General features: G+C 35.7%; 1 protein-coding gene across 4 annotated transcripts in view; it reads left to right on the top strand.

The window, feature by feature from the left end:
* The window catches only part of REPS1 (RALBP1 associated Eps domain containing 1), a 73,577-nt gene that overhangs the window by 54,136 nt on the left and 4,083 nt on the right, over positions 1-15,358 (top strand). The window contains exons 10-18 of one of the 4 annotated variants that reach the window (XM_090279916.1): positions 341-421; positions 5,756-5,843; positions 6,672-6,773; positions 7,554-7,623; positions 8,916-9,034; positions 9,854-9,918; positions 11,727-11,912; positions 13,012-13,107; positions 14,793-14,941. In XM_090279916.1, the coding sequence (XP_090136042.1) occupies positions 341-421; positions 5,756-5,843; positions 6,672-6,773; positions 7,554-7,623; positions 8,916-9,034; positions 9,854-9,918; positions 11,727-11,912; positions 13,012-13,107; positions 14,793-14,941 (956 nt within the window). Of the gene's footprint in view, positions 1-340; positions 422-5,755; positions 5,844-6,671; positions 6,774-7,550; positions 7,624-8,915; positions 9,035-9,853; positions 9,919-11,726; positions 11,913-13,011; positions 13,108-14,792; positions 14,942-15,358 lie in introns of all 4 variants that reach the window. The other 3 variants (XM_090279915.1, XM_090279918.1, XM_090279917.1) reach the window with 3 other exon arrangements.

The following is a 15,358-nucleotide window of genomic DNA, read 5'->3' as shown; positions in this document are numbered from 1 at the left end:
AGTCAACACAAACCCCTTTACATTTTTACATTGTTGCCACTTATACCACTTAGATTCTGTTCATATATTGTGTTCTGAGTTTGAATTCTATTAAGGTTTGAATCTCTTCATAGAGATTGCAATAAATTATTAGTATACATTTGATTGTGAAGTTGCTCTCCTTACATTACAAGATGATCCAGCGTAAATGTTTATGGAAAAGTGGAAATTATGGAATTTTATCAGGCCTATGAAACACAACTTGCAGTGCAACCTCTGAATTACTTTGCTAAGCCTTCTCCAGGGATCTTTTACTCCATCTTTCTCATCGTGCTGACTTGTCTCTCCTCTGTCTGTTCAGCAGTGGGAGACATTTAGTGAACGCTCTTCAAGCTCACAAACTCTGACCCAATTTGATTCTAACATTGCACCAGCTGATCCTGTAAGTCAATCACTTAGCTTGCTTGTTTGAAATTAATTTTATTAACCCAAATTTCCATTCATTATGGTTTTTAGCTGATATGCATGATTCCGTGGAGTGCTTAGAGGGAAGTAGTGGCAGGCTTTTCCATTTTTGTGTGCCTAATGATGGAAAACTTTTTTAAAAACCATTGTATTTTCTAGCTGTTTTGGTGAGGGAAAGCTGTATGTTTTTAAAATTTGGTACATGTGTCTAAAGAAACATTTTGTGACGATTTATTTAGCTGACTTGTTTTCATTTGCTAATTGAATGTATGTGTTATTATACTGTTTTAGTGTAGTGACACTTAGTAAATACTACTATTTGTATGCTTGCACATCACGTAATATGTACTATGTATGTAAATATGCGATGTCATCTTTTATAGGCCAGATGGTATGGCTTTGACTTTAATAGTATGTTGAGTTCTGTTACAAGAGAATCAAGTTCAGCCCAACATAGATTAGTCATGGATTCCCATTGTCCAAAAGAGCCTGTCTTGTCTTCCTGTGGTTCACTGTGTTGCTTTGAAAAATGCTACAAAGTTCACATCCTGATTTTGAAAATAAATTATATTCCCATAGATTCAATTTCATGTATACCCCACCTATCCCTCAAGTTATTTGAAAATTGCAAAACTTTGGCTGGAAAACATTTTTCTCAATGTTCACTCCTGCTTTTTGTTTTTTTTCCTTTAAAGAGAAGAACATGCTAATAAGCACTTTTCAAAAAGAAAAGAGAAAGTAAGAAGGGAAGAAGGATTTAAAAATGAGTTCAGTTGACAGATATGGAGAAAGTGACCCAAAGCATTCTTTTTAGATGTTTCTGACCAAAGACAGCCAGCATTTATTAATTAAATGTAAAAATGATCTTGTTATTTAATGTGGATTTGGGATTTTATGTGTGTTTTACAGTCTTAAAGAATTTATGTCAGAAATATGGAGTATGATGTTAACTTGAATTCAAACATATAATGTATGGAAGTGTTTTAAGTGTGTTTATAATGCATTAATAATGTAAATCAATTAATATGTAGGTCATCTGTGGCTCTTGCTACTTTGAGGGCATTTATTAATCTTTTATTTTAATCTGAAAAACTGAAAGAGAAATAAAAAGGAAACAGTTTTTGCTGCTTATTATCAACTATAATTAAGGTCTCTTGGGAAATGACAGGTTCTGTAAACTAAAAGAAAATTTTACAATACCTTAGCACTCTGTTTCATTTCTCCATATTATTCTTATCTCCTACTTACACAGTCAAGTTAGTTTTATTTAAAGTACTTTATTTGGGAAAGAGTATTTGCTATAGCAATAAAGAAACTATTCGCTAACTTTTAAAAAATAATTAAAGTAATTATTCAGAGTATTATTATTTTTCTTGTCAGGCCAGGGAAGAACATTATATATAAAAATGTAGAGTTGAGGGACAAAATAAATTCACTCATGACTGGCGGGAAATGCCAGGAAATAATTTGGCTTAATGACAGTTATGTTCTTATAAATTCTTGTTGATAATATCCAAATTTATGAATTCTAGCTTTAGTATTTAAAATAATATAATTGAATACTTTCTTTTATTATCTCTAGTGTGGCTGGAGGCTCTAGAAAAATTTAAAACGGTTAATTGACATTTTAAACTTGAATTTAGACCTCTGAATTTAATAGAGTTGCCAGTTTTAAATATTTATTGTCTGGAGCCTAGAAACACCTTTTTTCTTTTATGGTGGCAAACCTAAATCTAAACTTTGTTCCCCAACTAGTAATTTCTCTTTAAACTTTCAATTATGAAAATGTCCTGTTTTCACTGAGAGTCTGAATTTCTTAACCTTCATTTAGTACCTACCTGACATTATTGCCTATACATACACAGCCACCAACTGCAATCCCAATTATCTTTTGCAAGGTTTATGTAAGTAAGTATTGTAGGTGAGTAAGGTCCATTCAAATTAGAACAAAATCACCTAGGAGAAAGGAAATAACAAATACAGTTCTAATGTGAATTTGACATACATTACAATATTGGAAATATTTAATGGAATATTTTTAAAGCTAAAATTTAATAATTGATAATTTGCTCAAAAAAGTGAAAGTATGAAAAGCTCTAAACTGTTCTGTAACACTTAGAAACAGCTATCCATCCCACAGTGCAGTGACCTCACATGCTAACTGAGATGGTTAATCATTAGGCTGCCAGAATTATGATGAAATTGAGTTTCTGATACCTCATTTGCAGAAATCTGATTACTTTTGTTGAACTGCTTGTCAGCTAATTGGCTCTGGTAGAATCTGTTTCTGCAAGGGAATTCTAGACTGATGAGAAGTGTAATGCACTAGTCTTCTCCATGATGTATGCCTCATCTTGAGTGCTATAGAACTTCTGAGTAATTCAGGGTATGAAAAAGCTGTGAGGTTGATCACTGATTATGCCCAGCCAACTCACCTGGTTTGGTGGAGCCCCTTTCTAGGTGCCTGTGATATTTTCTAGGAATACAAAGATGTCAAAAACAGAATTCTAGCCTTAAGTAGACCACAGTTTAGTTATTATAAACTTGATGATTATAATATAGCTGATTGTCATAATTATCACCCATAGCTATGAACAGCACTGTTGTTTCCAAAACCAGCTCAGCCCAAAAGGTTCCTACAGAAGAGCTTATGTTTGTATGCTGAGTTTTGAATGACATACTAGAATTGAACAAGAGCATTCAAAGCAGAATATCGTGAGCAGGATCAGTTCAGTGTTGTGAAAACATAGGGTAGACATGTGTATGGGGGAATGATAGGGACTAAATGATGTGGTTGGGACCAGGCTAGGAAGATCTTTGTATGTTAGTTCAAGCATCTGAGCTTACTCTCATAAATACTGTAGGCTAACAACAGGTACTGTGATAAAATGGGGGCAAGGAGCAGGGAGCTGGGGAGACCACTTGGGCAATAGTGTGAAGGATTGATGGGATCAAGAGAGAGAGGATGAGCACCTGAAGTAATTTAGTGACACAGGAATAGAAAGCAGGCAGGGCTGGATTTGGACATGGTGATAGGATTTAAAGCAAGTAGAAAATACAGATACATGAACATTAATATAATATTCAATAAAGTACTAAATTGTATAAAATTAGGTGCCCAAATAGGTGATCCAGATGTGCCATGAGTGAGTAGGAATGGGTTTGCTAAAGGCTTTGGGTTATTTAAATAGAAGGAAATGGGGAGAGCCTGCTGGTCAGTCTTATACTTTTTTTCTCAATTTTTAAATTTGGGGATGCTAGTCGGGAGCAGAGAAAGCATTACTTTGGCATGTTGTGGCTCAGGACTCAGAGGCTTGTGAGCATTCATGGTTCTTCGTTTGGGTGTTGAAATGCTTAAAGTCAGAGCTCTCTCTCCTGTATGACTCATTTGTGAGATCACACGAAGCTTCTGATGTGCCAGTCTCTGGTCTTCAAGGAATTACCTTTTCCTGCTAGTAGCAGCATCCATTGCACTAAAGCTATTACAGGCTCATAGCAGCCAGTTGCTGTTTGAGTAGATTATGCAGTGCAGTATTGCTTTCCTGGTCCAGAAACTAATGCAGATTATTTGGAGAATGAATAGAACATTCATGATTTTCTTTTCTTGGAGTCATTATTGTGCTTCCATTTATTGTACTGGAAATATATGAAAAGGCTAATTAATATTTCCATCTGTTACAAGGTTTATAAATTTGATTTTATAAATACATACAGAATATATATTAGATAAATGCTACAAGTTAAAGCATCTAATAAATTTTCCTTGTTTTTTTCCTAGTCTCGGGGGTGGGGGTTTAGAATAAGAACTTACTGTGTCACAAACTATCATTTCTTTCTCTTTCAATCTTGCCTTACAATATTAAATTCTGATTTTCATAACAGTTATTTTTGCTGTTAAAATTGTAAGTTAAGAAAATAGTAGTTGTTTCCAAAGCCCTACTTTTATAACCATAATAACATCTTAAGTGTATTATTATAAATACTTTCCTGTGAGTGACTCATTATTATGTGAGAAATCTAAATTTTTATCCCATCTGTAACATTCATCTTGATAACTATAATTTTAGAGTTCAGGTTGTTTGGATAATACACAAACCCTGTCCAGAATTTTCACTGGTATAGGGGCAAGAAATTGCTATGAATGGATTTATCAGTAAAATTGCAATAAAGAATTCATTTGTTATAAACTGTTTGAAGTTAGAGACAATGAGATTAAGCCAAGGAGAGCTATTAAACAGGAAATGGTGTGCTGGAACTTAACATTCTCCTGCAGAGGCTTAGTATTACTCAATACTGTCATCAAAACAGTGTTCGACTTAAACTGAAAGGTTATCCTTTACACTAAACTATAAACTTAACTCATTACTAGATATTTGAAATTTAAGGCTCTCATGTTCAGTCTTTAGCAGCAGCACACACAAAATACGACCTGACTCCCCATAGAAGGAGCTAAACCTACCCTTTCAGCTGGTGTGTTGTTGTTAAGCCAAATGCTTGATCCTTCTCTGGTTCCTCCGCTGGGGTCTCAGCTCCCAGGGTCAGGCCTACCTGTGTACCCAGGTGTACCTTTCTCCTTTCCTTTCCTTTCTGAGAGGCTGCCATTTGTCTTCAGCCATTCTTCCTTGCCTTTATTCTTTCATTCTTTTCAAAAGTCTATTTTGCCAGTTAGACTTGCCATGCATGAAGTTTAGGAATATCGGGTGTATTATAGTCTTGAAAAGGTTTAATAAAGTATTAGAATCTTAGACTAGGAATCTTACTTATCTCTCTTTAAAAAGTGAATTTTGGGGTGGGAGTTGTATGCAAAATTATGGAAGTATGTGTTGTGCCTACTGTTCTCATTAACTTTGTTTTATATATGAAAAAGGGGTCACATTTTTTTGATCAGTTTTCTGAAAATGAGTTTCATGAGTTACTTGATTCTGGATTCTGAGGAAATAGTTCAGTCCACTTTAACCTGAGAGGTTCAGATTTGTATGATTTCATCAGATCATTTCTCACTTTGCCTTTGAATACTGTCTTAAATTGTATTCTTATAAGGTCATTTTTTTTCATTCAAATCCTTAATCACTCAAAAGTTAAAATTAATTTTTTTTATCAAAGAAATCAGATTATTAGGCATGTATAGTGAATTTGACTTTTTACGAATAAGTCTATACCTTTTAATTTAAAAATTAACTTTCATGCTTGCCTTAGTGTGAATGAGAGAGTCTATCCTCCAGTTTTTAAAGTGTTGTTAACTTTGAATATTTCATGGTATCAGCTTGGCACTTTTAATACAAATTCTGTATTTCCTCTCATTTTTCTCTAGGATACTGCTATTGTTCATCCAGTTCCCATTCGTATGACTCCAAGCAAAATTCACATGCAGGAAATGGAACTCAAACGAACTGGCAGTGGTAAGAAAGCTAGCTGGACTGTATTTTAGGTTAGCGGGTTGTATTTTATGTTAGCATCAACTAAATTACACAAGTAATTAATTATTCTGTCAGTTCAGATTTCTTTCATATGTGCTTATTTTTTTAACTACTTTCTACGATTATATATATGTGTGTATTTATAGGTGTATTTTAAGTTATGTTACAGTTTTTAAAAGGAAATTTTTGAATTTAAATTATAAAACTTTTAAATAAGGAAGTTTTGGGAAGTGTGCCTTTTCTGACTCTATGTATTTTTATGATCATCTTTGTGAATGTACACTTAAAGTATGTTAAAACTGTAACTGAAGAGGCATAGCTTAAAATAAATGTTGGCTTTGAAATTCGTTTACTTAAACTCTTGAATTTTCTCTTCATTTTAGAGTAAATGTTTTATAGTTAGGGTTTCTCAAAGGTAAATACATTTTTTATATGAGACTACATAATAAATTACTTATTTACAGCCATCTGTGTAACAGAATTTGTATTAAAAATGCCAGACTGATGATAGCATGAAATAACCAATTTTGTTTAAGTAATTACCCTAAAGGGATAAAATTAACAAAGTATGAACATGCAAACTGACTTTTTTTAATATAAAATATCTTCTATTATGGCAGAAAACATAATTCTATATCAATAGGTTTATATTTGTTTTTATTGAAAGTATTATTTCATCTTATATCCCATGGATTCATCTGCTACTTCTTTGTAATATCTAAACGAAGTCTTATCTTGTGCTCTGAAGTTTATGAATTTATTAATTCAGATACCTGTACCTTGTATTTTTACCCATTAATTCTCTACTAGATCATACTAATCCCACTAGCCCATTACTTGTGAAACCATCTGACCTTTCAGAAGAAAATAAGATCAATTCATCAGTGAAATTTGCTTCTGGAAATACTGTAGGTAAGTGAAAGATAGCATTCCATCTTCCAATGGAACTTTATTAAGTCTGGATTTAGAGCCTGAATAATGCAAATGTATAGCCATTTAATATTATCTTCATTGAATAAAATAGAGAACAGTCAACCCTTTTAAACCCCTGCCTGCTTTATGAACAAACGGTCCCCGTTGCCTCCTGAACCTGCTTCAGAGCAGGCGTCCTGCTTGCCAGCCTTCAAACACCCAGATTTAGTTGCTTGGCTCTTTCCCACTAGTTCCTTTCTTCCTCTCACAGGAAATGGTGTGTACCAGTATTTAGTTATTTAGCCAATGTTAATTGAATACTATGTGCCAGGCCCTGGTCTAGACACCGGGGATTCTGCAATAAAATAAACACGTCTTCTCCGTTATGGAGCTTCCATTTTGTAGGGGAGGTGAGAGGAAAGGGGGTGGGGGGCGTCTCATATCCTAGCAGGTGATTAACACCCCGGATAAAAATTGTAATGTATGTACTGTTCTATGACCCTGTTTCATGTGACTTATTTTGAATATTTCTGTTATTAAGTGTTAACTTTTCTGGATTGTAACTTACTCTATATGCATACTATTTTATTGTATAAATAGGCCTTTATTTATTTGATTTATATTTAATTTTTTATAATACTGGGATGAACTGTTAACCTGTTAGCCAATCTTTGAACATTCTGATTTGAAATAATAATTCAGTTATATTTGTTTGGTGCACATAGAGTAAAAGTGAAGAAATGATTATTATTAAGTAGGATATATTCCATTTATCAGCAGATGGTTACAGTAGTTCAGACTCTTTTACTTCAGACCCAGAACAGATCGGGAACAATGTAACTCGTCAAAGGTCAGTGTTTCTGTCAATAAAAAGCATACTAAAATATCTTGTTACGTTTTAATATTTAAAATTATTTAGGAACAAGTATAAATTACATATTTTTTTCTGTTCTTTAATTCTTCACTTCTCTGAAGCTTGTTGGACTATAGATTTATATAAAAGGGAAATAATTTTGATTCTTTCCAACTTGAACAGAACACAAATGGAACCCTGTTGTCTCATGGCATTCTGTGGAAGGTTTAAGAAGGGCTGATAACTTCTTGGCAGTAGCAATTTAATATAGTCCCTTATTAGGTAAACATGAGAGTCTGTTTAAGTAATAAATGTGCAGATTTCCTTTTATAGCCTTAGGGCAAGTACCAAAAGACTTCTGTATTTTAAAATGCTGTCCAGAACCCCAGCCCGTTGTTGGGCTGTTATATATCACTTTTCAGGCACAAACTTAAAGGGTGTGGGATCAGGTGAGAGTGTCAAGGGTGTGTCCACAGGACTCTACAGTCCACAAAAAACTGCAGGACGGAAGCATCTGTCTCCTCTTGCTTCTTATACGTGGTGAGTATTCTTTTGCCACACACCTGGAGTATATAGAGAGACTAGTAATACAGAATCACCGAAGAGCTTAGAGTCAAAAGGCTGCTTCTTCATATAGGTCTTCTTGTGTTTTTAAAAATTCTCTGTCATCTTGGATTTTATTCTGCTTTTTGTCCCTATAAGTGAGGATCAGATTTCCAGAGTTCATGTGACGCTTCAGAATATAGAACGTTTTGGTGGCAAATAAGTGCATTTCTAGGGTGAGTTGAACATAAGCCTAGTCACCTGTGAAATGGTATGGCCTGTGGTAGCACAGTGAGGGGGACGCACTGTAGGTAGTTGGGCCAGATTCTGCCTCAACCTACCAGACTCCAAACTTATTAAATAAGTTGGAAACTGTCCATATCTGAAAGTAGAACTTCTCATATTTGAAAATAAATATTTTAGACTTAATACATAGTACCTTTAATTGAATGGGAAAACATCGTACTGGTTTTGCAGTCTACCTTGAATTCTTGTTAATAACTAACCTTTTCAAATTTTTTGAAATTTTGTTAAATGTAAAATTATACTTTATAATAAGATTATGTGCCACATCAAATAACCACTTATTCAATGCACACCATAAATAGTACTGTCTTTATTTATTATAATACTTGTATACATACTTGAGAAAATATTCTTGGCTGCTTAGCCAAGTTTGAATGCTTAAAAAGGAAAAAGCTTTAATGTCTATAGCATGACGAACTGTAATGTGGTGGATTTTGCAGGTCTCATTCAGGAACGTCACCTGATAACACTGCACCGCCACCTCCCCCTCCAAGGCCACAGCCCTCTCATTCTAGATCATCATCTTTAGATATGAATCGGACCTTTGCAGTCACCACAGGTAGGGGTTAGAGAACCATAATATATGTTATCATTTGATTTTAAAGTCAAATAAGGACACACAACATTTTATTTTCTCAATATGTCTTTTTAAATATTTATCCGAAGGAAAAATTCAAATTTAAAAAGTATCAGAAGGAGTTTTTTTCTTAATGACAAGTTCAAACGATAAAGATGGGAACCTGCAAGATGCCACGGGGATTTTAAAAGTATGAGGTGGTGATATCAAGGAGGGAAAACTAATAGGTCCTAAGTTAGCCAACGAAGGAAAGAAGGGAGTCATAACTTACCCTGAGATTTTAATTTTTATATGACTGGTCGTTATTATGTCGATCAACATAGGAAAGTGGGACACCGGGTGGGGATGTTCTGTTTGGACATGATGAGTTTAGAATGATGAAGAAAAGGAGAAATAATCAACAGGCCACTGGATTCGTGGGCTAAGAGAGATTGATGTATTATTTGAGAATCATTTACATAGAAACAATAGGCTGAAGTATTAATTGAAAGAGAAAATTAGAAGTCCTCGTATTTGATGGCTAAAGATCAGTCAGAATATGGGGAGAAAACCAAGAGTGTATAGCATTACAGGAACAAGGCAGGGCATGTCACGAGTGCCTTGTACAACTGAACAAGAGAAATGAGGTTTGAGAAAAGGTCATGGGGTCACACGTAGATGGTTATATAAGACAATATATCCCTTCCAATACTTATCAACCAGTCTTAGAAATCTTTATCATTTGATTATATTCATTCAGCCTGTTCTACTACCAAAGTAATTGTGTATCTACTAAAACGAGGACTTTGTCTATTCACACAGGACAACAGCAGGCTGGAGCTGTGGCCCACCCTCCTGCAGTGCCCCCACGCCCACAGCCCTCACAGGTATTCCCCAGCGTATTCATTACCAAACATCGGTTCTCACGCTCCCCGTGGTCAATTTGTCTGTTCGCTCTTTGATTCTATTCGAGAGTCATTTTGAAAATCTGGAATTACCTGTCATTCTTACTGAGCAGTTAATTCAGAGAAGATAGGGCTTATTTTGAAAGATAATTCCAATAATGATTTGAGATATTTTTTGAAAGAAGCTTCATAGTGAACCAAATGATAGTGTCTTGCCAAAGAAGGGTTCAGTGGGAAGCACAGTGGGTTGGGAGATACGAGACGTCCATCTCTGTGTTGGGTCCAGCAGTGGCTCCCAGTGACCTCACTGCATCCGTCGGATGTGTTGCTGCATCCGTAAAGGAAGTGGCAGATGGCCTCTACATCCCTGCCAGGTGGGAATTGTGTTCATCTGCACAAAGCTTACATTTCAGGACAGATTCTGGATTATAGCTGTTAGCTTTATGGGACTGACTGACCACCTGCACATAAATAAATGTGGTTGGATTTTTTTTTTTTTTTTTGAGTTAGTCTTAAAATGAACTTGGGTATTCGTAGTTAAAAAGATGGTTTCTTAATCATAAAAGATACTGAAATTTGAATATTCCAATATTTATTTCATCTAAAGTGCCAGCAAATGTATTCTTACTGGGGTTAAGCTACAAAACCCAATGAATTTGTCTCTTGACTCAAGGACCAGTCTGGTGGGGAAGAAAGAGCCATAAACAGCAGTTATAAGTGCAACAGTAGATGTATTTATGAAATGCTTTGCTACACCTTTACTAGTTAGTGAAGTCAGGGATCACATTGAAAAGAAAGGTGTAAGTAAAGTGAAGGTAGTAAGACTTAAGCAGAGGCTTGAAAGATAAAGTGATACTTCTTCCAGCGAGGAGAGCGCATTCCACCCAGACGGCATGGCATCCACAAAGCCGTAGAGGTGTGAGTTAAGTCTGGCATGTTCTTCAGGGAAAAACAAGTTCAGTACAGCTGGAGTGATGGGAAAGGAAACTGAAGAGGTCAGAAAGGGGCAGAGTATCTCCTGTATATCATTATAAAAAGGATAGCATTTTTCTTAAATGAAATGGAAATTTTTTTAAAGGGTAAGCAAGGAAGAGAATTCTGGTTTATTCCTATAGCATCTTGTACTTCCGTTGTCATAAAACTTCTCCCACTCTATTTTAATTTCTTGTTGACCTGTGCCTCATCCTGCAGTATGACTGCCAGCCTTGTTAGGGCATGGACCTTATTTGTTCTGTTCAGTGTTAACAACCACAGTGTGTGACCATGAGGAGATACTCAATAAATGTATTTTTTGATTGAAGATTGTAGAAGGATTGGTCTGGCAAAGGAGTGGAGGACAAATTGAAGTGAAGTCCACTGAAGTGTTGGAGGAATAGTGCACTGGTTTTCAGACTTAAAAAATAACCTTTTAGAAGCAAAATGAAACATTAAAAAAGATAACTTGTTTAAAGAACAATCTATTGAGCACTAGCCCAATTAAGAAAAAAAAAAGAAGAATCAGAGAGTAGGGCCAGACCTTCCCCTCTCCTTATGCACCTTCTTTGCAATAATAGTTTTGTACAAGTATCTCTTATGGGGGTTTTGTTATCTTAATTTTTTTTTTTTTTTAGTGCCTTAGCATTTCACGTCTGGGTTTCTTAGAGCTAAATGTTACTGTAGCTCACCTCCCTGAATTTATAGAGAATAAAACACAGCATCTTTAGAATAATATTTTCAAAGAAAAAGAGGCCACTTGGTGACTGATACACCAGTAAAATGTTTGTTCCTCTGTTCTAAACCATTGTGTGCAGGCTCCTGGTGCCGTAGTGCATCGCCCAGTGGATGCTGATGGCCTCATTACTCACACTAGTACCTCACCTCAGCAGATACCAGAACAACCAAACTTTGCGGATTTCAGCCAGTTTGAAGTATTTGCTGCATCAAATGTAAATGAAGAACAAGATGACGAAGCTGAGAAACATCCAGAAGCCTTGCCGGTTAGATTTTAGGGCTCATCTAATTTTCTACAGGAAATCTCTTTCCATATCATATTCAGAGCTTGTTGTAAACAGAGGAACCTCTAAAAGAGCAGATATTAGAGTGAACATCAGTGAGCAAAATATCTACTGCTGCTGCTTTGAGAGGATTTATTTTGCCTAGGGCATTGCTTCTCACTGTTTTCATTGGCCTGAGACACCTGCTCGTTGCAGTATAATGCTCAATAAGAACCAGAATCTGAGTGGGAGCAGCTGTTGTGTGAAAAGGCACAACCGTCTGGTCCTGGCTAAAACACTGCTCTGGGTTGCATCTGAATGCTAAGCTTCTGGTTGTGCGATTTGATGAAGATTTTTATGCAGTAACAGGCTCTGGTTACCATATAGCTACAACCAGTTTGTACAGTATGAGAGTAGGGTCTCTTTAGTTAGACAGACTTACAGACTACAGCTTTGCAGACAGTGTTCTGGGGGACTGTTTAGTTCTGGCGGCAAGAACTTCTCTAGGGGTCCCTGACCTCACTAAATATAAATAAGGAATTGGAGGGACTAGAGGAATTCTAAAACCTTGGTTCTGATTGTCTCAACTCATATTGAGCCCCTCTGACAGATCCTGAAATCCATGCTTGCTTGAATGGCATAATGCAGCTAAAGGTTTCTTATAGCTCTGATCCACAGAAAATTTTCTACTACTTACTTCTTCAAACCTTGTAACTTGTGTCTCACAGTGGAGCCACTCAGGGTATGGACTGCCCCTCCAGGAAGGCAGGGGAGACCCTGGGGGGAAGTACAGGTGTGCGCGGGGTACTGTACTCATGCCCCTGGGGTGGGTCCACCCCCTCCCGCAACCACAAGAACTTCCTAAACAGTGCTAAGGCTGCATCCCCAGTCCTCCCCCAAACCCTCAGATCTATTACCTTCCTTCCTCTCTGCCCTCTAGCAGGAGAGAATGGTCATTTTTCAGGGTTTTCTCAAATTCCTTCTCATCTTCGTCTTGTTGTTGCAAATAGTTTCTGAACATTTTACTCTGATGTGTGACATATATTTATGCATAATTATATATTACATGTAATTAGTAATAATATTGTATATTTGTCTCTAGGTTGAAAAAGCTTCTGATCCTGCAAGTTCTCTTCGAGTTGCCAAAACAGATAGTAAAATTGAAGAAAAGACAGCTGCTAGCGCTCCCGCCAATGTGGTATGCAGACAGTCTCTTAGGATATTGACCATTTGGTACATGCAAAATGTTATAGGCGATCATTTATACTTTTTAGGGTTTTAAAGATGACAGAAATCTTAGAAATAAAGTTCGATACCATCTAACCCATTCCACTGCCTTTAATTGTAGCATATTTAGTCTGTCTCAGAATATGATCTGCCTATTTAAAATTCTAGATGGTAGTCTATCATCTGCATTAATGCATGCCACGGGTTATCAGAATTTATGTGGTATTATAGACTTCTAAGTACATATAGTAGAACATCCTTTTTGGAAGTTCAGTTTTTTTTAAGTGTAATAGGGAAAAATGATCAATCCTCTGAGGTTAATGTTATATTCTGTGCTCTTTTTCTCTAACTGTTTTAGGGATAATATTTTCTCTCACATTTTATGAAATTTTTTAAACATACAGAAAAGTTGAAAGAATTTCATATTTTATATCGATAAACCTATACTTTTATTGTACCATAAATATTTTGCCATACTTGGCTTTAACATATATGTCTCTATTCTTATATCTATTTATATCAGCAATTTTCAACCTTTTTCATCCCATGGCACAACATAAGCTAAAATACTACAATTCTGCGGCACACCAAAAAGTATATTTTTTGCCAATCTGACAAAAAAATATGTGTACTTTTGACTTATTCACACTGGACGGCTGTTGTTGTGTTGGCTGTCATCTTTTTTTACTTGATGATCTAAGGGAAAAGAGGTCAGTGCCCCTGACTAAATGGTCAGGTATTGCGTGTCTTAAAAATTCTTCTAGCACACTGGTTGAAAGTCACTGATCTATATCAATCCTTCTTATCTTTTGTTTGCATTTCCAAGTGAGTTACAGATATCAGTACATTTTCCAAATTTTGCTAATTTTTTTTTTCTGTTTTCATCCTTACATTCCTAATAGTTATTAAAATAGCATTTGTTTCTGAAAGTGCTTAAATTCTACTTTCTGGACACTTTACTATTAGTAGTTCTGTCATGTTTTTTGATAGTTAATTTTTGTCTGCTCATGGCAATACATTAAAAATAGGTGTGGTAAGAGATGGCAGTTGAGTTTTTTCATTTATTAACAGGTCAAATTGGGTTATGGTAAATACTAAATACCATATTTGATTCTGTTGAAGGCAGATTCACAGTTTTATATAAAATGTCCACTTATTTTCATGAATTACAGTTACTGTGCACCTTAGTGAAGGCATTTTTTGTTTTTGTTTTTAAACAATGTCTAGCTTTTTACTTTATAAATGGCTTTAATCATTAAGGTGACATATTTTAGTATTTTTGAGAAGGAAATTCTTTGTTGATAATGGGTGCACGTTTCTGGAGACTCCCTTTTATATTTATTGAACAGGTAGATATTGAACATGTATCATCACTATGTTAAATCTGTAAATATTACAGGTTTGAGTCAGAGTCAGGTCACAAGGAGCTGATGTTACCCTTTAAAAATTGTCTAGTGGGTACATTCACAATTGCAATGTCAATAGGAACATCCTTTCTTGTGGTGTTGCTGCAAATTGTAAATTGTTTTAAAGTAGGAAAAGCAACTTAATTTCTGGAGAAGTAGCTTAAGGAAAGCAAATGATACTGGCAAAGTTCTGATTAACCATGATTATCTTCAGGAAAGGCTCATTATTAATGGAATTCTTGTCTTCTAGAGCAAAGGTACAACACCTCTTGCTCCACCACCCAAACCTGTTCGAAGAAGATTAAAATCAGAAGATGAGTTAAGGCCAGAAGCTGATGAACATACACAAAAGTCTGGTGTCTTAGCTGGTGTTCTTGCCTCACAGCCTTCCATTCCTAGGTAATCAAAACTACTCCTAAACACACTTAATTACTAGGAACAAAAAGCATAGCAATTTAGCCCTGACTGGTGTGGCTTAATGTGTTGGGCGTTGTCCTGTAAACCAGAATGTCACGGTTCGGTTCCTGGTCAGAGCACAAGCAAGGGTTGCAGACCAGGTCCCTGGTTGGAGGCCTGTGAGAGGCAACCAATACCTGTTTCTCCCCCTCTTTCTTCCTACCTTCCCCTCTCTCTAAACATAAATAAATCTTAAACTTTTTTTAAAACACAGCAATTAAAAACATCAACTGGAAAGAAATTATGGTCAGACTAGTTCTTCAGTGGAAATAGAGGTTTCTTCATTGTTGCCCTTCGAGAGTTTTCACATTTATGAGTAGGGAGGATGATCTTTCCACTTTTCCCTTCTTTTATTAAATT

This window comes from Furipterus horrens, unplaced genomic scaffold (genome assembly GCF_987537825.1).
Source record: "Furipterus horrens unplaced genomic scaffold, mFurHor1.1.pri manual_scaffold_6, whole genome shotgun sequence".
NCBI lineage: Eukaryota > Metazoa > Chordata > Mammalia > Chiroptera > Furipteridae > Furipterus > Furipterus horrens.
This window is presented reverse-complemented; position numbering and strand designations above follow the sequence as displayed.